This window comes from Staurois parvus, unplaced genomic scaffold (genome assembly GCF_062004578.1).
Source record: "Staurois parvus isolate SC_StPar_1 unplaced genomic scaffold, SC_StPar_1.0 ptg000454l, whole genome shotgun sequence".
NCBI classification, from domain to species: Eukaryota; Metazoa; Chordata; class Amphibia; order Anura; family Ranidae; genus Staurois; species Staurois parvus.
Genome location: NW_028318250.1, coordinates 6605806 through 6628885, shown reverse-complemented (window position 1 = coordinate 6628885; position 23080 = coordinate 6605806). Strand labels below are relative to the sequence as shown.

The window sequence follows — 23080 nt, the reverse complement described above, 5'->3', positions numbered from 1 at the left end:
ATAGGGATGTAATGGGTAACATGGTCTAAAAGGTGAACTTATCCTTTAAAATGCTTGGACTAGTCGAATCATATCCTGACCAGTGTAAAATAGGGGTTATAGTATTTTCATGTATAACCCATTTAGTAGATTAGGATTAAGTCTGCATAAAAAAGATAATTCTAAAAATTAAACCAGCAACAATATTTATATATCACAACCATTACAAGGTGATACTTGGACTACATAGACTGTTTTCTGCTACCATTATAGTTTGAGTTGTAAATTGAAAATAGCAATTCCAACTTTGTTAAAGGCATGTATGTTTTTTGTTTTTGTTTTAGAGCACAGATTTTGTTCAAAAATGTATCAGTTGGGATAGGGTTGAATGACTTTTAAAAGTAGAAGGACAAATTGAGGATTTCCAGCATTTCAAAATTAATGATTTGGCAGTTATTATCATTGCTGTAAAAAATTTAATTTCTTGTGGACCAAAATAATCTTCAAATATATATATCCATTTTCTGAGCATTTTTGAGATGGTTAGGAAAATATTATCCCAAAACACTTTTATACATAGTAACAGAAATTATTTTTTTTTCCTTTTAGAGTGTACAGTCTCAGCTCAATTTTGCATATTAAGGTACCAGCCTTCCAGTAATACCAGTGAGTTTTGGAAAAACAGGAGTATCAAAAAGGTACTGCATATAATACAGTGGTATAACAAACACATGTTCCTAGATTGTAAGCTCGAAAGAGCAGGGCCCTCGATCCCCTCATGTTTTGCATTGTATTGGTATTGTTCTGTCACATGTTCTGTTCCCCTCTGTAATGTACAGCGCTGAGCGAACTATTGGCGCTTTATAAATACTGTATAATAATAATAATAATAACCTTAATATAACATACATAATTGCTCAGGTAAGATTTTTAAACAATAAATTGTCAGGTACCACCCAAGGCCTCATTATCTTATTGTCTCCATTGTTAGACAGTGGAGTTCCTATATGAAGAGTTAATACTGATGAGGGAGATGAATGATGAAGTTAATACATATCCCATCTTAAGTCTGGGGTAACCAATAAAAATCTGAGCTATTTGAATATACAGTGAAATTGAAGTATCACAATAAGAAGGTCTTGTGAAGGAGCAAGAAGATAGAGAAAAAATAAAGAGGGGAGGGAGTTAGGAAAGGGGGGGGGTAATTACTTACTATGCCCAGGGGTAAAGGGCACAGATAGGTTAGATTCTTGCAAGGATTGCGAAGTGAGGAAAGTACGTTGTTTGAAAAAGACGTGCTGGAAGTAGGGGTTTATCATCTAAGAAAAAGATACAGAGTCACCAGGAGAGAAATCTGGATTATATCTGGATTATATTGAATAGGGGTCATTGGTGAATAGGATCATTCTGAAAAAAGATATAGTAGCCTCAGCAAGATGTTCATTTTTAGGATAGCCCAGGTCTTTAAATTTGAGCTGAGGGTTTAGTGAATGTTAGAGAAATGGAGCAATTATAAGTTTGTCAGGGCAGTAGGTAAATAAATTCTAAGATACTTAATAGACCTAGAGGCCCAAGGGAATGGAAACTTTTCATTGCACCTCGCTACCACCTCAGGGGGAAAGGAACTGTTCAACGTGAATTATTTTGAGTAGCTTATTTTGAAATCAGCAATATAATGGAATTCTTACAAGGCTTTGAGAAAGTTAGGAATGGAGATCAGGGGTTTGATAAGTAAAAATAACAAGTCATTTTCATAAGCAAGGGTTTTAATCTCTTTAGTTGAAGCCTGAATGCTATGAATATCAGGGCTCTGTTTTACCGTTCCTAAGAATGGTTCCAATGTAATGACAAAAATCAATGAGGACAAGGGACACCTCTGCCAGTTGCTATTGCTTATGGGGAAAGAGTCCGATAGGTGGCCATTAACCCCTACCCTGGCTGTTTGGTTTGTGTATAGAATATCAATACATGAAAACATTTTGGCTTGAAAACCTGTAAGGTTAGGCACATGTAGTCCTAAGCCACTCTAATGCCATCTCAGCATCAGTGGAAAGGAAGAAACTGGGTATGCTCTCAGTAGATGCCCTGTAATTAAGATTCATTTTCTTAATGGTATTGTCCCTCAACTACCAACCTGGGACAATGTCCACCTGGTTTAGGGATATAACCTTTGGAAACAGAGGCAGAAGTCTCTTGGCCGTAATCTTGGTGTGGATTTCACATCAATGTTTAATAAAGAAATTGATTGAAAGTTCGAATAAAGGGCAGGGTTCTTGCCTTCTTTCAGAATAACTAAAATGTGAGCTTGTCTGGCAGGATGGGGAAGATGATCAGCTGGATCACTTGCTATTATGTAGTAGTGGGGGGTGAGGTAATCAGCGCTTGGACTATTTCCTACTTTGAGTTGCATAACTGATAACCAAACTTCTTCATAAGTAAAAGTTGTTTTCACTGCTTTGCCAGTGGAATCTGAAATTGTGGAGACCATATTGTGAGAGGAAAGGTATTATCCTATCTAAGTCTAGGTTGGTTGGGGAGCTGGGAGGCTGGTGATTTTTTTTTAAATTATAGAGAGTTTCATAATTACATCTAAACAGGTTTTCATTCACTGTAGTAGTGCAGTGCTTAGTTCTGGAAGTGTCGCTAATAAATTTTACCATATGGGCAAGGTTCTTGGTGGGTAAGGCTTGAGCAATGCATTTTCTGCTTTTGTTGCCATGCTTGTAGAAGAGCTTATTGTGAAGCTCATTTAATGTTTCTTTTCAGTAAGGCAAAGCAACTCACAAGGGCTGCCAGGTGTCTCTGTAGTAGTGATTGCTTGGTAGGGCCAACATAGCTTTAATAAATATGTTTTCACTGAGTGTAGCAAAGAACGTGAAACAGGGTTTATATAACATACTAAATCATATACCAGGGCAAATAAAAATAACAGCATTTATTTCAGACATACGATTGGACAATTGAAATGAACACAGTTTCATAATTTTCACCTAGTGAACAGCGGCTGTTTCTTTAGTAAATATTCCTGAGACACTGTGAGAAAGAGCAGTAAAGTACAATCACTGTGTGGCACTTCAAAGTAAGGAGCAGCACCTGAGTATGTGAGAAACAAATATGGCTTTGCCTATCTACTTAAATAACTAAAAACTATACAAAGAAGCAAGGTCTTTAAAAAGAACAAAAGCTAGTAAGATTATTTACATCAAGCAAATATATTTACTATGTTTATCTAAGAAACACTGACATGACAATATATTCACTTAAATAAAAGATACTTTAACATTTGAAAAAGAAAATAACTTTTACTTTGCAGAGAATTTAAAAAATGTGATGGATGTCTAGGTTTTTAAAATATCTTTAGTAGCAGCTATACTTGGGCATTGAATAGGTTAAAGTCTTCAAATTTTGCTATATGTCATTAAAAAAATCCTTAACCTTACAATGAACCTATCTTTATAAAAAAGAAGCCTGAAGAACGGAGCTTGAAGTTTAGGCGTGCTCAAGTGATTAAAGCTTCAGGGTTGTAAGAATAGAATTAATTTGCTTTAAAGTTTTCAGCAGCAAAGCGGATGAAAATCAATAAATCATTTAGTAACTTAGCATATTTCCAGACAGTTTTCTGCAAAGCCTCTCAGAACAGATGTTAGCTTGTGATGTCTCACAGAGAGATCAGCAGCATCGTTTAATGCTATCCTAGCTGCAGGTAAATGAGAATATAAACTGAAAAAAGACAGCAAATTGTCCACACTACTGAACGTCAGACATCCTCAGGAGTGAATCACCCTCTTCCAGAGGAGTTATGTATTCAGAGTGGTATACCAAGAGAATTGGCTTATGTTTTTCTTCTGTCAAATTTGAGTAAAGTATTTATTCAGACATGTCTTTCTTCAAGCCTTTAAAAAAAGACCTTGTGGTCAATGGAAATCGTGATGAAGAAGACAATATGGATCTTGGATAAAAGCTCTTAGCAAGAATTTTCACTTAGAGACGCATGGGCCTTAATCATATTAGAGTACCATATTACTATAAATACCAACCAGGGTTGGACTGACAACTCATGGGGTCCCTGGGCAATAGGGGAACATGGGGCCCCTGTGTCCTTGCCCAAACTCAAAAAAGCCTATGGAAAAGGTACCAGGGGCATCTCATGGGGCCCCCTGCTGACCCCGGGCCCTCGGGCAGTGCCTGAGTTTCCAAATGGTCAGTCCGCCCCTGATACCAACTCATTTGTGAAGTGTACATTTCATCTTAACTGTCTACAATGTTGGCTGCTTTTTTTTCAGTAAATTGTGATAATATTGATCTTTCAAAGGAACCTTGCATTTACTTGCCCCCCTGCCATATAAGGCCAATAAGAAAAACCTTTACAAAAGGTCAATTTTAAGCTTTACGGAAACAATGATTTCTTCTGATTCTAATGATTAATATTGATTCTAATTATAAATTCTAATAATTTAAAAAAAGCGGTGTGATATCTGTTCCATGATAATTATATAAAGCTCCAGTCAGCCTAAATGTTATGTGATGCTCTCATACCAAAGACTTCAACAATGTAAGATCAGAAGCTTAAATAGCAGCTGGTTGCTGCACATTTGCCTTTATAATAATGTAGGACCTCAGTATGGACAGAACTCTGCCAATGTTCAAAAGCCTTTGCAAGTAACAACCCATTAATGCTTCCAGTGGCCTCTTTACACTACCATATTATATCAAACAAAATGAAATGCTAATGTTCATAAAGATCTGACCAGTACTGGAGCCTTGAAAAATATTTTCATTGTTCATTGAGGGAGGTTAGAGCTGAACTCCAGGACAGAAATCTAAATTCCCCTATTACTTCATTTGCTTTCCATCCTTAAAAATTCAATAAACATTTTTTTTTTTAAAGTATCATTTAATGTTCATGATGTCAACACTTTAGAAGGGTGAAAGCTGCTATGCCCTCACATCATGAAGAAGAATCAATGAGGTACCAATGTCCCTTTCCTTTCTTATTCAGCGCCTCTCTTTCAAACTACTCATCTCCTGCAATCGGGATGCCTTATCTGTGGACAGACACCAATTGCTCCTGTTTGAGGGCTATTTGTTGGAGGTTATGCAACAACATAAGGCCTTTTCTGCAATCTGCTCTATTCTCTATCACAGGCAGGTTAAATTCACCCTTGCCTTTCCCACTGTTCTTCATATCCAGCCACCGGATGGAGAAAGGATAATCAGAATCCTTCCAGAAACCCTTCCAGAATCAACCAAGTCCTCAAAAGCCACCACATGCGCTTTGGTCGGGCCGAAGACTGCTACTTTACCTGCTGACCTGTTTTATCGAAGGATATGTAATGGTTTTCCTTGTTTTTCTATGCTTTCTCAGGAACTGATGTAATTTGTCTTAAAACGGCTACCGTTTGATATTTGTCTGTCTTGTTCATGCCTCCCCTGAGGCGATCCGCCTTGCACACCTGTCCCCCCGGAAGAGCAAAGAGGATCTTCAGGTGTTTTTGGTTTCCCTTTAGCCTTTCCCCCTCTCACCCCCACCCCCTTCCCCTTTCCCCCTTTCTTTTCCACCCCTCCCCCCCCCCCCAAATCCTCCCACCCCTCGAGTGTCAAATGTGAGAGCTACGCTGTATTGCTCTATATGGAAAAAAGTGAAGTTCTCGATATACCTGGGGAGCTCTTCCCCATTTGTTAGAGAAGTTCTACATTTATTGTTCTGCATTTTTGTCTTTTACTGTTGCAATTCCCTAGGTAACGCATGCTGCTCTGATCAATCTGGACTCTTTGGGGTGATGCCTGGCATGGTTCTGACATATTGTAGGCCTTATTTAATCTTTATCTATGACAGACATGGCTTCACCTGATGACAGGGATCTCGTGGAATGTTAAGGGATTATGCTCACAGAACAATCATATGCAAGTAGTACGTTATTTGAAACGTTTGGGGGCAGATGTTACTCTTCTGCAGGAGACACATCTCTCCACCAGCGACCTTTCTCGTCTTTCGAGACTTTGGGTGGGACACGTGTTTGGTTCTCCAGCCGTGGGCCGTAAGGCAGGGGTGGCTATACTATTCCATAAAAATTTGTGTTACACTGTTTGCTCTGGTAACTCTAATTCTGAGGATCACAGACTCACTGTCCATATTACTATCGCCTCTCGTGACTTTGCTATGTCCACTTTATATGCTCCCAATTCTCCAAGACAAACATTTTACCAGGGACTGACTTCATGGGCCTTACAAATTCCAGAATCATGTCATATCCTGGGTGGAGACTTTAACGCAGTTATGCACAATGATATTGATCGAAACAGAGAACATCCCATGCGACATCCTGCTCCCAGGATTGTACCAACCTATTTCTTTAATCAATCTAGATGCTAAAACACTTTCCAAAATTGTGGCATCCAGGTTGGCCCAACTGCTTCCTGAAATACTACATTCGGACCAATCCGGGTTCACAAAGTATTATTAGCCCTGGAACATGCTAAAACAAACCCACAGATAGATCAGCACTTATATCTTTAGACGCCGAAAAGCCTTCGACAACATAACCTTTGCATGGCTCTTCATGGTTATGAGGAGGCTTGGTTTTTCAGGCCCTATTTTGGACTTTCATACGACACATGTACTGCTCGCCCATGGCTAGACTAGTCACACCTGACTTTATTTCCTCGAGCATTCCTTTGACCAAAGGCACTAGGCAGGGCTGCTCACTCTCCCTTCTGCTTTTTAATATCACCCTTGAACCTTTATCCAGACAGGTCAAATTGACATGGGGGGTTAGTGGTGTCTCGATTGGTGAACTTACGCTCTACTCAGCTCTCTTTGCAGATGATATATTACGGTTTTCCTCGGATCCACCCAAAGACTTGCAACTACTTCAAGACCTGTTTGCAACCTTTCATAAATGCTCTGGCCTTAGAATCAATTTTGATAAGAGCGAAGTACTTCCTTTGAATGCTACTACATCAAAGTGTTCATCCTCTCCCTTTGGTATAGATACCTAATCCATTACGTATTTGAGCATCCGCATAGGCAGAGAACCATCATCTCTATTACCTAAATTACCCTCCTTTAATTAACAAGATTGTACAGGAACTGGAGGTTTGGATGACTCTTCCCCTTTCCCTCTTTGGGGGATGTCATCTTTACAAAATGTTTTTTTTTTTGCAAGATTGCTCTATCCTTTGCAAACACTCCCTCTTCTGTTAAAACATTCTGATGTTCAGAAGATCTATAGGGCTCTACAGACCTTTCTGTGGCAGCATAAAAAACCACATATTGCATTACAAAAGCTTAGTCTCCCAAAGACTGAGGGGGGTGCAGGTCTGCTGAATATTAGATTTTACAACCTAACCTGCCTCCTTCATCAGAGTCTTGATTGGATTACTGGGAAGTTATGTTATTTGAACTACTCAATAGAAGAGGTCCTGGTGTCTCCGGCTACACCTTCCAGCCATTCTGCACTCTAACCTCAAGACCTTGCCTCAATCCCTCAGTTCAAATATACTGATTAGAGACACAGTACTGGCCTGGAGGGAAATGCGGAAACTACTTGGCCTACCACCAAGGATATCCTCCCATCTGCCTATTCTTGGAAACCCTGTGTTCACTCCAGCGAGTGAGCATGCAGCATTTACCCACTGGTCTCATAGTGCACTTACTAAAGTCATATCTATATTTGATGACACCAAATGTACCTTCCAGCCCTTTTCAGTACTAGCTGCCAAATACTGCCTACAGGGATGTCATATCTTCACTACCACCAGCTGGTGACCTTCCTATGGATGTGCTATTCTTCAAAACAAGATGCTTTCCAGTGCTCCTTTATAGAAATTCTACTACGTCAGGATAACTATTCCATCTCGGCAATTAACTCCCATCTAATCTCACACCAGTCTGCAAAATACCATCTTACTCCTTTTAAGCCATGGACTCCCATACTGCCTACTGACGATGCTCCAGATAAAATATTGTCAGGATACCGGAAAATCGCTTCACTCATGCTCTGTGAAACATGGGAGGAAACTCAATTTAAAATCATCCACAGAGCTTACTATCCTTTTTCAGCGAATCCAGCTGTCACTCCCCCCATGCATGTCCTTGGTGTGACCAGACTCGACCTACTCTGTTTCATCACCTTTGGGAATGTGCTTGAGTTTCCACCTTTTGGGACCAAGTTCATCGTTAAATTAATCATCTGTATAACATCTCTCTCACCAAAGACCCTATTCTCCCTATTCAATTATCAAGATCATGCGATGTCGACAAGTTCTACTGCACTTCCTCAGTGGATTCATATTTGCTTGCTGGTAGCTCGCAGAACACTCATGCAAGCTTGGACACAGCCAAACCATCCACAGCTTAAAATGATAATACAGGCACTAACTGCCTTATTTAATCTGGAGAAACTGGACACCATTACCCAGAATTTTAAATCTGCACGCCGCTTCCTTTCTAGATGACGGCACTTTATGGAACACTCTTTTACTCCTGCAAAACTGGCCACCCATATGGAACCTTTTCAATATTCAGTTTTGTATCTCAAAGCTCAACTCACCAATACACTGGGAAAACTACGATTATCCAACTCCTCTTGTAGCCCCACCCCACAGCTCTATATTTCCCAGTCACATAATAGAACCCATGCTCCTCCTTATGTTTCTTAGCCCATATGACACTCTTTCTCAATTGTCTTTTTGATAGAGTCATTATTGTTCAGGCCTGCATAACCAAACTTCCGTTCCTAGGGAATTGTTTATAAAAAAAAATTATTTCTTGGAATTTGGCTTATGTTCTACTGCTTTGTTGTAACATCGGATACTGTCTTTTATTTCCATTACAGAAGTTGTACTGACTTTTGTACTCACCACTGTCATGAAAAAAAAATGGTTTACAGGGTTGTATGTCAAGATATGCATGTACCAAGTGTATAAAATTCAATAAATATTGTTTAAAAAAAAAACCCTACAAAACCCAGTTACAAGAATACTGTAGTAGGCCTCTGTGTCCTGCATTTGTCACCACAATGCTATCAGTCTGACCTGGCAAATATGTCAGATGGCTTATATAAGTGGATAAATCATAAACAATTATGTATCTTATATAACCCCAATATTATGCACTGCCAGTTTTTATTATAGAAATATGGCCATACACAATTACGATCATGAAAAGCCCACATGTAAAGACACTATTTGACATTCGTTAGCATCCAGGTATCATCCCTTGAATTCCTGAGTATAGAGGTGTAAAATCATCAAATTGCAATCCACAGATGTTGAAATTATGTAAGGAGCTGTATATTTGTAAATGGAATAATTATAACATGAACTATGCTTGATCCAGTGTAAACATGTCTGTAAAGCTCTTGGCGGTGTTTCAAGCATTCGGCTGCCAAAGCCTGGTGATCTCCTTCTGTATATGGTGTCATGAAAAGTAAGCATGCACAGCTGCTACTACAGGAAAAACGTTCTTCTATAGGACAATCTCACACATAATAACCATTATATTGGTGCCTTGAGTCCAAATTCAATGATGCAGACTTGATGCAGCTATACCTAGAGATGTAAAATATTCCTTCATAGCAAAGTCAAAGTTTTTTTATTTTAACTTTATTGAAAATGAACAAAAAACACTTTATTCAAATTGATGCACAGCAGCACATTGTGCCGCACATTGTCTTACGTTGCATTGCATAAAATTTCATACACACTGCAAATTTATGCCATGCACACCAACACATTTGTATGGTATGAAAGAGCACAGAGTAGTAAACAATTGTTTTCTTAATTTCTTTGCATTAATCCTGCATTAATTATTGCAGATCAACACAGATCAATACACATGATGTGAATGAGCCTTTAGGCCAGATTCACATAAATTCGTTTTCCCTTTTGTCCATCTTTTATTATGTTTTTAAAATCTGTTTTATTGCATTTACATAAATTATTATTATTCTGTTGGGCATCACATCACATGAAAATACATAAAGAAACAGACATGCCTCATTTTTCAAGGTGCACTACACCACATACATCTGAAGCAGCCTTATTTACCAGCCTTATTTAATAACATTGTTTTCTATGACACATCTGCAGATTTGCTTTGCAGTGTTTGCATTAAAACATGAAAGTGAGAACAGGCCATAAAGTTAACAGTAGTTAAAATGTTACTAAACCCACAACAGTAAAATCAGTCTGTATATGTAGTAAAGTATGCTTGTTATATGTGGAACCTAAGGGGTTAATCCTCTGCATTGTGTAAAAAGGCTGTTTGATCCTTTTTTCTCTGCCCCTCCTCTTATTGAAATGGCCACCTGATACAGACTGAGCCTGTGGTTACATGCACATGCTCAGTTTGGTGTGTATTGCTAGAGATATTTTTTTTTTTTTTACTTTGGTGGGTGCATGTGATCAGCACAGGGCCAATCAGTGCTGTCCAGACAAAGGGTCAGAGGTTTCACATCCTCCCAGAGCAGAAAGAAATCTCCTCCTACAAGCTTTAATCAGTGCTCTGCTAAAGTCACAAGACTGCTCTAACTGCTGATGAAAAAAGGTATTTAGCAGTTTATATTTACTAAAATAATTGCATTTCCATGTCATGTGTACTGTGGGAGACCAGATATAATGAATGCAGGCTCCTGGGTTTATTATCACTTTAAGTGATTTTTTTAATGCATGCATCAGAGGTGCGTTGGGCTCTGAATGTTTGTACAACTTTTAACTTTCTTGTTTATTCCCTTTCTGACATCATATACAACCAGGTTGTTTAAAATGGGTGTATGTTGAAGCAGCAAAATCTGTAAAGCATTTTTATTCTCAAGATAGGTAATATAACTTAAACCAGTACTGTAGCCAAAGGCTTTGCCACCTAGCATGTATTTTGAGGTGAGTTCTTGCTATGAAAGCTATCCCCAATAGGAACCAGGTAGCCACACCTTTGGATGTAGTACTGGCTCAAGCTGTATGAGTTGTCCTAATAATAAAAATGTTTTAAGGACTTCATTGCTTCAACTTGCATCTATGTTTAAAACTATGTCACAAATTTAGTTTATAAAAATCTTATTGCTGTGTGTTAATTTTTTTAATAAAATGTTTTTGCATATATTTTTTGTTATAAATGATATTTGTACATAGGGATAGCCTTGTTAGCACATTTTGTATAAAACTTGTTCATTATTGCTTCACAGTGACTGTTCTTTACTGCTCCTACCACTCTATAAAGGCCTATCGGTCTGTCTAGATAAATTGCAAACACAACCTCTTGGTGTAATCAGTTATCAGTCATTCAGCAAGAGTGATACAGTAATTGCACTTTCCTGATATAGTTAGGCAACAAATGGACACATTGCACATGTATCAAAATTATTTTGTGAAAATATGAAAAATAAAACTCTGTTATATGAACAATAATAACTGAAATTGTGTCCTTTCTGAAATACTGTAGTTACCCTTTAACCCTTTTGTTCTACTAGTGTAGTTAATTTAAACTCCACGCCATTAAATTAATGACACTGGTCTAGTTTAGTACAAGCTCATGGTCACTTTAGCAACTAATGTCTGTTCTACACTAATTCTGCTCCACTGCACGTTATAACAGGGAATGCAGTTGAGATGGAGTTCATATATTTCTTTATTTTTTACACAGTGCAGCCTGATTTTTAATGAAGTTTTCTCCTTTTATTCACCCACTTGTGGTCTGCTATATTTCAGACTTGTGCGTCACACCTCAGAACATTGCAGCAGTCCCTCTCTATGTGATCAGAATGGAGTAATGGAGGCACTAGAATATATGTGTTTTCCTTCAGCTGCATTTGTAGAAAAGCATAACCCAACACTATGTGCCGGAGAACTAATATACACCAAATGTATCTATGCTGAGATCACAGATTCTTATTGCCATTCTGCAATAAACTGAGCAAATAATGTGGGATCAGATACATATTAGTCTTTTGATTGGACTTTCAATAATAACAACTGAATAATATTTATTTCTAAAATAACAGTAAACCATCATTAATGCAGAACATAACATGTTACAATTATATAAAATCTCCATAACTTTTTTCAACAAATTCATAAACATACAGACTTAATGAAAACCCTCTCATATCTATACATAGATATTAGGTAAGTCAGCTTAAAGCTGGAGTTTACCTGATTTTTTTTTTTACTCTACAGCTTTGGTTACAGCAATTAATTAAAAAAAAGTATGCCCCACGTTATGCAGGCACCTGGATCCTGGAGGATCCTTCTCTAGTGATGAGCCAAACTTATCTGGTTTGGCTTGAGCAAGGTTTGCCAAACATGACTAAAGTTCACATATCACATCCAAAGAACATTAAAGTCAATGGGTGCTGACTGTTAAAAACAATTTAAAAAAAAAAGATGTACAACATGAATATACATAAAGTCAAATAATGAGTTACACACACTCGTTAGTTGCAAAGGGTGAAAAGACAGGGAAGTCAAAAAGTGGGTACCCTTTCATACATATATCTTCCGGGGTCCATAAACCCTTAGTGGCCCATAGCTAATGTACTAGCACAAAGCAAAGCCAAATGCTAAATAAACAATATCAGTGACCACGGATAAACATAATCAGATTGCTTATTAACTGGTTGCTAAGTAGACAGCAGAACTTATGAAATAGTGATAAATATAGAGGGACAGGGAAAAAAAAGAAAAAAGGGAGAGTGATTGAAGAGGAAGGAGTAAAGTACATTTTTGCTGACCTGCCCCCACCCCAACATATTGGTCAGGATCTGCCCCAAGGAGGTAAAGCTTGCCTAATATCACTGTCTCATCAAGGACAGATAGAGTACCACTTCGTACCGGTACTTCAAGAATTTCTCTATTGACAAAAATCCTGATAATGTTGGGTTGTCTTAAAGTGAGCCCAGCAATATCAAGAAGAGGTATGTTTTGAAATATTACCTGTGAAATACGTATCAATTATTTCATTTCTTCTATCAAGGTCAACCTCTGAAACCATTCTTTAATAGCTGAACACCAATGGCACAGGACGGACACAATGTCTTGCTGAATTTCATCATAAACATTGCCAGGACTTTACAGTAGTTACATGTGGGAGCAGAGTTATAGTGCAAGATGTATTGTGCTGGGGAGAATGTAAGATTTTCAGCAGAAACCATTGAAGTGATCTCATGAAGTTTGGAGCATGACCACCAGACATGCAGCATTCTTGCCCACAACACCAACACGTATTGGGGATTGCTGGAGAAAACTTATGGAGAAGGGTTGGAGTCCTATACCAGCGAGTGAGGTTCTTGTAGCCACACTCTTGTGTAGCTATGTTCATGGATCCTTTATGAACTCTCATACAAACCAACACCCATTCCTCTTCCTTCAGCGATATCCCAAAGTCTTGCTCCCAAGCTATACAGGAGGAGCTAGAAAAGGCTGATTGTTCCCCAAACAGTGAAGAATATAGGTGAGAAATCAAATGTCTTTAGGGTAGGGGTCTGTGGCATAGAGCTTCACTTGGGTTTAGTGGTCTTGTTCATTGGTCAATAGCTCTATGAGAAATAAGGAAATGCCTGATATGGAGATATGTCCTTAATGTTATCGTGTGCGGGGTAAGTAAGGCATTAATTTCCATTAGAGAGAGGTTTGCCTTGTTTAAAGAAGTGGCAAGCTTGAACGTCCCTATAGGGCCATATGGAAGATAAGAAGATAGGTGTAAAACTAGGGGGAACAGCGGGATTGATATGTAAAGAAAGCAAAGGGCCAGGATGGGATGTCATGGCATATGTTCTACAAGCACTGCTGTATGCTTCTAAAGTGGGGCCAATCAAGGGGTGTGTTTTTGCTGCCAAAGGCATATGTTGGGAAGGAGCCAAGGTAAATTTGTAAGAGGGGGGGCACATGTTAACTCAAAGAGATCCAGCGCTTTACTTCAGTGTGCATGGTTCAGTCTTCAGTCAACCATGCGGGTTAATAGACAGGTCTTATGGTAACGACTGAGGTCGGGAAGGCTGATGACTTCCATTGTCTTTGGTAAAGTTAACCGGGCATATTTCATTCTGGGCGGTTTACTTTGACAAATAAATTTTGAGCAACATAATCCATAGGCGGTAAAGAAGGACGTAAGTAGGTAAATGAATACTGTCTTCATCAGATAAAGAAAGTTTGGGAGTATTATCATTTTAAGAAGTGTCCCAAACCAGGACATTTGCAGATTTGTAATTCTGAAAGTCCTTACACATATTAATCAGTGCCGGGAGATAATTCCTAGTATACAATTCAGATAACTTAGATGGAATTTGTATGCCCAGATATATAATGGCATACTCTGACCATCTAAAGGGAAAGTTAGATTTACAAAGTAATACTTGCTCAGAAGTTAGAGAAATATTAAGAGCCCTTGATTTAGAGTAGTTTATTTTCAGATTTGACAGACGCTGGAAGTGTTCTAAATCTCTGAATAAATTAGGTAGGGTAATGTGCGGTTCTGTTAGAAAGAATAACATATCGTCCTCAAAGGCCGTGATTTTATAGACCTGATCTTTAACCTGTATTCCTTTAATATTTGGATTGTGTCAAAGTCCGCGTAAGAATGGCTCTAGTGACAAGACAAATAGAAGGGGAGAAAGGGGGAAGCCCTGCCTAGTACCGTTGCTGAGCTCAAAGGTACTCGACAGGTGGCCGTTTACCTGCACTCTTGCACTTGGTTTATGGTAGCTAGCAAATAAAAGCACACATCTGAGATAAAAGTCCAATGACATGGAGGACCACATCCAGGTAGTCCCAGGCCACACTGTTGAATGCCTTCTCGGCATCCAGAGACAAAAAGAAGACTTTTTGATATTGTGTCATTAGCAGGTGATGCAGGTTCAGGTCTTTGATTGTGTTGTCTTGGCCTTCTCTATCTGGGACAAACCCAACCTGGTCCAGTGAGATAAGTGTCGGGAGTAGAGAAAGAAGACTATTAGCAAGAATTTTGGCGTACATTTTGATGTCCACGTTAAGTAGGGAAATAGGCCTGTAATTAGAAACAGAGGTCTCATCTTAACCTTTTTTTGGGTTCACTGTGCTGTGTGCTTGATGTGACGGATTTGGGTCAGTAGATAAGGTATTGAAAGCTGTTAGAAAGCAAGAACGTAAAAACAATTCTTGCCATTTTCTAGGCTATTGCATAAGGAATTGCCAAACAAATTTCATGGGGTATTGGACATTGTTCTGGGAGACATGCACCAGACAAAATAAATGGTTTGGCTATGCTATCGATTTTAATAATGCTTCAAGTGCAACATTATAACTTATAAAAAATAGAGTTTTTGTCAAGTATTTTAACAAAAAATGTCCCACAATGTACATCAAAGGGTCTGGTATAGAATCAGACCTGAAGATCCTAGAATGAATTATGGGGAATTCCCCACATTTTTTTTATCTATCCTTGCTTAATCACTCACATGACTGGAGATTAGGGCCATGTAAGTGAATTTGGCTGGTGACATTGCTAGTTGTTAATGCTTGGGGGGGGGTTCTAAATTATTTCTCAGTAAAATAAAACATGTAGACATGAACAGATGGGTGAGTTTGCGTTGAATATTTAAAATAAATTAAATAGCATGTTTGGTTTGTGGAGCTCAGATAAAGTGTAGTTCCACTTTAATAACTACTGACAGGCTTAAGAATATGTATATTAGCAGTAGTAATACTGCCAATATACATGACACTTGGCTCTTACCAAATGGATAATGGATATGTTCAACCATTCATCAGCATGTCCAAATAGCCAAGGTTCAGACCATAACTTAGCCTTAACCCTAATTTTCTCTCAGGGTGCTCTATCCTCTTCCTATGGCTAAACCACAGGCTTGCAGGAAGTTAATAGCTTCAGGCACCTGGCTGAGCTGCTGTGAAAAAAGTTCCTGACAAAGAGCTGTCCCCCCCCCTCATCATTGATAAAAGTTCTTTCTTTGCTTTTCCTGCCTGTAGCACAATTTGTGAATGAGGGAAAGTATGAGAGTGACAGGATGCTCCCCCACATTCACAGATAATGTTACAGACAGTAAAAGCAATGAAATAATGTTTCTCAATGGAGGTGCAGAGAGGATGGGGTAGGTCCTTATGAGGAACTTTTTCACAGCAGCTCTGCTGAGAGCCCATAGCTTTTTACTGCATGCCGTACATTCATCAACAGGAAGACAGGCATCCCTGCAGTGATGATTTATCCAGGATCCATCTGCCTGTACAATGTAGGACATACTTTATTACAGATATGTGATGTTACTACAGTTGCAGAGAAAAAAAATAAAATTTAAGTAAAATGTAGGTAAAAGTATGTAACTGGAGTCAGAATTTTGATTTTAGAGTAAGAATATCAGTCTTAAGAATTATTCAGAATTAAGATAGTGCCACTAAGTATGGCAGCCCTCCCACCACTTAATCTCCTGTAAATGTTATTATCTTTTCCTGATAACAACATACAGTTATTCATGTCTCAAACATCAAATTATACAAATAATGCCAAATCAGCCCTTTTGTCTTGTTGAGCAGGTAATAGGTATTAGTGTATTCAGTGTTTATTTCATGCTTGAACATACCTGTACCAAGGATTCTTTCTATTTTTATGCTGGAGTTATCCAATTCTTTTGCAAATAGGTGAACAGCTTGCATTGGGTCTTCACATGTGTCTGGATCTATGTAAGTTCTTCTTGTTGGTATTTTAACTGCAATCAGAATTTGAAAGAAAAATAGCATGAATAATGGATGACAATAATAGACATATTCTACATACAGTTTTAGAAAGGTTTATATTGTTACCCAAGGATAAAGGTTCAGATTACCATAGCCTGATATATTAAACTGTCACTACAAAAAATGAAGTTATTTTCAAACAGACAAAATGTTCAGTACAAGTTTGAACCTGCTTCTTTGATTTGGCTGTGAAAGTGCATAGTCTATGTAATCCAGTACACAATATAGGAAGCCAAGGTAATCCTGAGGTTTTTTTTCCTTTTTGATTAAAGTGATCATAAAGGCTCAAGATTTTTTTTTACCTTCATGCATTCTATGAATGAAGGTAAAAAATCTTCTGTGTGCAGCAACCCCCTCAGCTCCCCCCCCCCAAAAAAAAAAAACTTACCTGAGCTCCACTGAGATCCAGAGATGTGCATGAGAGCCTTGGCTCTCTGGGTACTATCCTTCCCTATTGGCTGAGACATTGGCTCCTACTGCTGTCAATCACAGCCAGTGAGCCAATGAGAGATAGAGGGTGGGGCCAAGCTGCAGCTCTGTGTGTTATTTGGGTTCAACACGTCTCCCTTTCATCAAAGAATGGCTCTAACAAATCCACAAGCTGGCTGAAATGGAAGAACTAATTTACATAGCTTGTGATTTCCCTACAAAATTCTTGGGCAAATGGGCATGCTGGATTCATTTCCAGATGACAGCAGAATTTGCCCATCTGATTAACCCCCCCCAACTCTTGAATCATCCCACATCATTGGACTACCTTTCTCCCTTTATATCAACCTTGCCCTACATCACACCATGCTAGAAGAGAAACCTGAGCTTTAGACCCCGCTCTGTTCATATTTCCCCCCCTCTACTCCACGAACTACTACTCTCCAGCAGCTGGGGTACCCATCACCTCCCCCATGGCCTGGGAGTAGAAGTAAGAGATGGCCACTCGGCCTCTCTCCCTTACCCACCCCTCCTCCCCCCATCTATACCCATCTAACCCTCATCACCCCCCCTTTTTTTATCCACTTTTCAAGGAATTGATTGATCCCCTAACCAAGCCATGCCTCTCCCCCCTCAACCCCCTTCCAGGTTTGTTCCCTACCCCGCCCCACCACCCTCCCCTCCCTTTCTGTAGGGGCGAAGCCCCATCAATCCAGTAATGTGTATGCAAAATACCTCAATTTGTACCTGTTGTACTTTCAAGTTGATGCCTGTGCTTACATTGTGTAAATTTGGGCTACATTTCATGTATGTACTGCTTAAATTCTCCTAATAAAATTCTTTGTGAAAAAAAAAAACTTCTGTGTACATCAACCCCCTCAGCCCCCCCAATACTTAACTGAGTCCCATCAAGGTCCAGAGATGTGCACAAGAGCCTTGGCTCTCTAGGGATTCTTCCTCCCTATTGACTGAGACAGCAGTGGGAGACATTGGCTACTGCTGTCAATCACAGCAAGTGAGCCAATGAGAGATAGGGGGTGGGCTGAGCTTCAGCTCTGTGTGTGCATGGACAATCTGCTTGGGAGCAAACCTGCTTGAGTGTCTTCATAGCAAGCTGCTTGCTCTGGGAGCACTAGGCAGAAAGGAAGGATGGGGAGAAAAAGAACATAAAATGTACACAGAATACAAAGCCTGTGATTACCTATACTAAACCTCCCTCAACACTTTCCTCTTTTGACCTTGCTACTACTGAAGAGGTCACTAAGGTTTTCTCAGAAGCCCGTCTAACTACCTGCCCCCTGGATCCTGTCCCCTCACAAATACTACAGTGACCCTCTTCTTCTATCCTATGCGCCCTCACTCACATCTTCAATCTCTCCCTCTCTAATGGTGCCTTCCCCACCCCTCTAAAGCATGCACACATCACTCCCATACTTAAAAAGCCCTACCTGGACCCCACCAACCTAAACAGCTTAAGAGCCATCTCCCTGTTCCCGTTTTCCTCTAAACTCTTAGAATGTTTAGTCTACAATTGCATGAGCTCCTACCTCACTGACAACAACCTTCTTGACCCTTTACAATCTGGCTTTTGCTCACTCCACTCCACTGAAACTGCCCTACTAAAACTCACTAATGATCTACTAACTGCTAAAACCTATAGCCATTACTCCGTACTCTTCCTACTTGACCTCTCTGCGGCTTTTGCTACTGTTGACCATCCCCTCCTCCTCAAAAAACTCCACTCTCTTGGCCTCCAAGACTCTGCTCTCTCCTGGTTCTCCTCCTACCTATCCCAGCACTCCTTCAGCATTACCTATAACTTCACTCTCCACTCCCTCTTTCTGTAGGGGTCCCTCAAGGTTCTGTTCTTGGATCCCTACTCTTCTCCATCTACAACTCCTCCCTTGGTCACTTGATAAACTCCCATGGCTTTAAGTACCATCTCTATGCTGATGACACACAAATCTATCTTTCTGCTCCTCACTTCAGTCTCCTCTCGCAGTACTAACCTACTAAGTGACATATCGGCATAGATGTCACTCCACTTCCTCAAACTCAATCTTTCCAAAACTGAGCTCTTAGTATTCCCTCCCCTCCCTCCCCTGACTTATCCATCAAGATCAATAACACAACCATCAGTCCCTCCCCTCATGCCAGGGTGCTAGGTGTAATCCTAGACTCCCATCTGTCCTTTCAGCCCCAAATCCAATCACTTTCCAAATCTTGTAGACATCAGCTCTGCAACATCTCCAAGATATGCCTGTTCTTAACCTCGAAAACTACTAAGCAACTTATTCACTCCCTTGTTAGCTTTCACCCTGACTATTGTAACTCCCTGCTCATTGGCCTACCTCATCGCAGGCTATCCCCTCTTCAGTCTATCATGAATGCTGCTGCCAGACTCATCCACCTTACTAACCGTTCCATATCTGCCACACCTCTCTGCCAATCCCTCCACTGGCTTCCCATTGCCCAACGGATAAATTTCAAAACATTAACAATAACATATAAAGCCATTTTTAACTCTGCCACAAATTACATCACCAATCTTTTCTCCAAATATCACCCAAACCGTACTCTCTGCTCCTCGCATGACCTCCTGTTCTCTAGCTCCCTTGTCTCCTCCTCCCATGCCTATCCCCAGGACTTCTCCAGAGCCTCTGGAACTCTCTACCCCATTTATCAGACTATCGCCTACTCTGCTCACTTTTAGGCAATCTCTGCAAACCTATCTCTTCAGGGAAGCCTATCCTGCCCTCAGCTAATAATGGAATCTTCTACTCCTCCTACCAGTCCACCCCCCATAGTTACTGCCTTTTGTACCTCTAGCCCTCCCTCTTAGATTGTAAGCTCCAAGGAGCATGGCCCTCCTAACCCCCTTGTATTGAACTGTATTGTTGCTGTATTGTCCCCCATTATATTGTAAAGCGCTGAGCAGGGGCGAACTGACTATTCGGAAACTCGGGGCACTGCCCGAGGGCCCGGGATCAGTAGGGGGCCCCATGAGATGCCCCTGGTACCTTTTTCATAGGCTTTTTTGAGTTTGGGCAAGGACACAGGGGCCCCACGATCCCCTATTGCCCGGGGGCCCCATGAGTTGTCAGTCCACCCCTGGTGCTGAGCAAACTGTTGGCGCTATATAAATCCTGTATAAAAATAATAATAATCTATAAATATCTGTTTGTAGATTGCTATTACTAAACATTTCTCATACAGGTTCTTTTGGTGTGATTTTTAAGATAAGCCTGAAGATTCTCTTTAAAGTGGAACTTTACTCTCTCAATCAATAATGACTATTTTTAATCCTAATGCTGCTAGCATTAGTAAATAGATAGGAATGTGTATTATATTTACTTGTTTTAAAGTGTTTTTTTTATTTATGCAGTTACTTGCTGGTTTCCAGGCCTAGGCAAATGATGTTATACATCCCAGGAGTCTTCAGGGGGGAAGGAGGGGTTTTCTCAACTAAGCACACCCTCCTGTCTGCATGACTGAGCTAAGAGCAGATGGATTCAGGAAATAATGCTACATTAATCATCTACTCTTACTTAAGATGGACATGGCCAGAAGTGCTGGGGGTGTTTTTAAAGTGATTTCTCAGCAAAAGAAAGCATGTAGACATAGATGGATTGTGTGAGTTTGCTTTAAATATTAAAAATGAATTAAATAGTGTTTTTGGATTTTGGTTTTTAGATGCAGTGTAGTTCCACTTTAAGAGCTCCAAGGGAGATGTAACTGATAATATCTGTAGGCACCTCACACTGTGAAGTGTTTCCAGAAAGTAGTAAAATCAATGGTGATCAGAAAGACACATGGACTAGATTACTTTCTGATAAACAGTAAGGAGAAGTGCTCATAATTAGGCCAAAGCAACTATATTCCACTGCCCTGAAGACAGATAATCTATCTGAATTAATGAGATAGACCTTTATAGTCTTTATTAATAAAGCTAGGAAAGATCCTATTCTGTCCATATCATGTAGACCTATATTATTACCTAATACAGATGGCAAAGTTATAGCCAAAAAACAGACTTAATTAGGTCATCAAATTGATTGCGCATCTTAGTCAAATAGGAATCATGCCATGAATGGCATGTACATAAACCTATACAACCTGTTCACAAATCTCTCACATTAACAATGATATTCTCTGTACCAGTCTCTTCTTCCCTTGATGCATGCAAAGCATTTTACTCCAATGGCAGGGAAATTTTTGGGAAAAGCTCTGTCGTGTTAGCCTAAAAATGATCCTAAAGTGGTTTGGACAGCTATAGGAAACTACCTAAGCAAAAGTAAAATTGGGGCAAATATTCTTTTCAAATCTCTGCTTATTTTCTGTAATTCTTTTTTAACTTGACTTGGATCCCCTACCAGTCCAAATTAGGGCATTTGAAGCTATAAAGTTATCCAAGTAGGTCATGTAACTGAAATAATATCTTTATATGCCGACAACACACTGTTGTATCTGGGAGATAATAAAAGAATGTGGGACGTATTCTGCAATTACGAACAGTGAATTTTATTTCCATTTATCCAGATGCTAAATTTATAGCATATGCTTCCCTACAGCTTCAGGTGAGCTCACTGCATTTTTAGTCATAAGAATATCCACTAATATTACCCAATTCCGCTTTTTTTTATATTATGCCCATTATACAGGCCTTAGGTGAACAGTGTGGCCATCTTTGCTGCTTTCCCTACAAAAGGTGGAAGTGTACAGTATGTATAGACACATTTGTTTCACCATTGGCTTGAGTAGGGAAGGCTTAAAACCCTGATGGGTATTTTTTTTTTTTTGCTGTCTGTGTTAGGCAAATTTCACTTCACCTTTTGTATCAGAGATGAAACAGAAACTCTCCCAAAATGGGGGAATTTCCCACTTAGACAGTTGTCCTTGAAACCAGTGTCACCATTGGAAGATTTTACCTCACCTCTTGTTCTGAAAACATTTTTTTATTTTCCCACTTTCTTTCTTAGTGACAAAGGCCTACAGTACAAATAGAGGGGCGAATCTCCCCAGTGAGAACAAAGACAGAAATAAAAACCCAACAGAGTATCTAACCTTTCTCTACTCTACCAAAAATGGGAAAAAAAAACTAAAAAAAAATGTTTTGCCTAGAGATACAATTTACCATAATTAAGTTAATTTTAAAAAATCTTCCCAATTGTATGCTTTTTTGAGAAATTACAGCATGGATAACCAGGAAACCATGCAAAGATATAAATACACCATTGCATTCTTTCATCTAAGGTAGCCTTTCTCAACTTTTTCAACACAGAGGAACCCTTGAAATAGCTTTCCAGTCACAGGAAACCCCTGCTAAAAATTACTATATATACAACATACAACTCATTATACTTTTTTTTTTGCCCATAGAGAAATTTATTGAGAAAAACAAACAGAATACAACATGGCAATAGTCAGATCAATATTTCCTACCAATCAGATAGTAAATGGGTCGACATATATCTGAGCTGACAGTGTAATAAATCACTCTAACTGAATAATGCAAATATTAGTAATTACATACATTTGTACAACCCTTATACATTATTATTAAAAATAAGATATCATAAATTCAGGTGAAAGTATCAAGCCATGTAGCACAGCATAAAATCAGCAATGCCTATGGATATTTGACCATTAATGGCAAAGAACGTTACAGTCATAAGTGTGAAGAATCAAGTAGTAAGAGAACAATACAAATAAATTGCTCAGTATGATAACTTGGTAAATAAGCAAGACTACAATCATAAGAGATCACCATAGAAGAAAGAGTGAGGAGAAAGAAAGAAAGACAAAAAAAAGGAGGGGGAATTAAGAGAAATCAAACAGAGAGGTAGGGGGAATTAGCAAGGAGTAATTGGTCAACCAGTACAGCCACGTGTGGATATATAGCTACAATAGGATATTATCTTAGTCATCTCCACAAAATAGCCGAATAATCTAC

General features: G+C 39.2%; 1 protein-coding gene across 1 annotated transcript in view; it reads right to left on the bottom strand.

Moving 5' to 3' along the window:
* EPHA10 (EPH receptor A10) overlaps window positions 1-23080 on the bottom strand; it is an 861867-nt gene that overhangs the window by 70115 nt on the left and 768672 nt on the right. The window contains exon 10 of the mRNA XM_089688795.1: window positions 16545-16670. Coding sequence (XP_089544921.1) covers window positions 16545-16670 — 126 coding nt within the window. The remainder of the gene's footprint in view (window positions 1-16544; window positions 16671-23080) is intronic.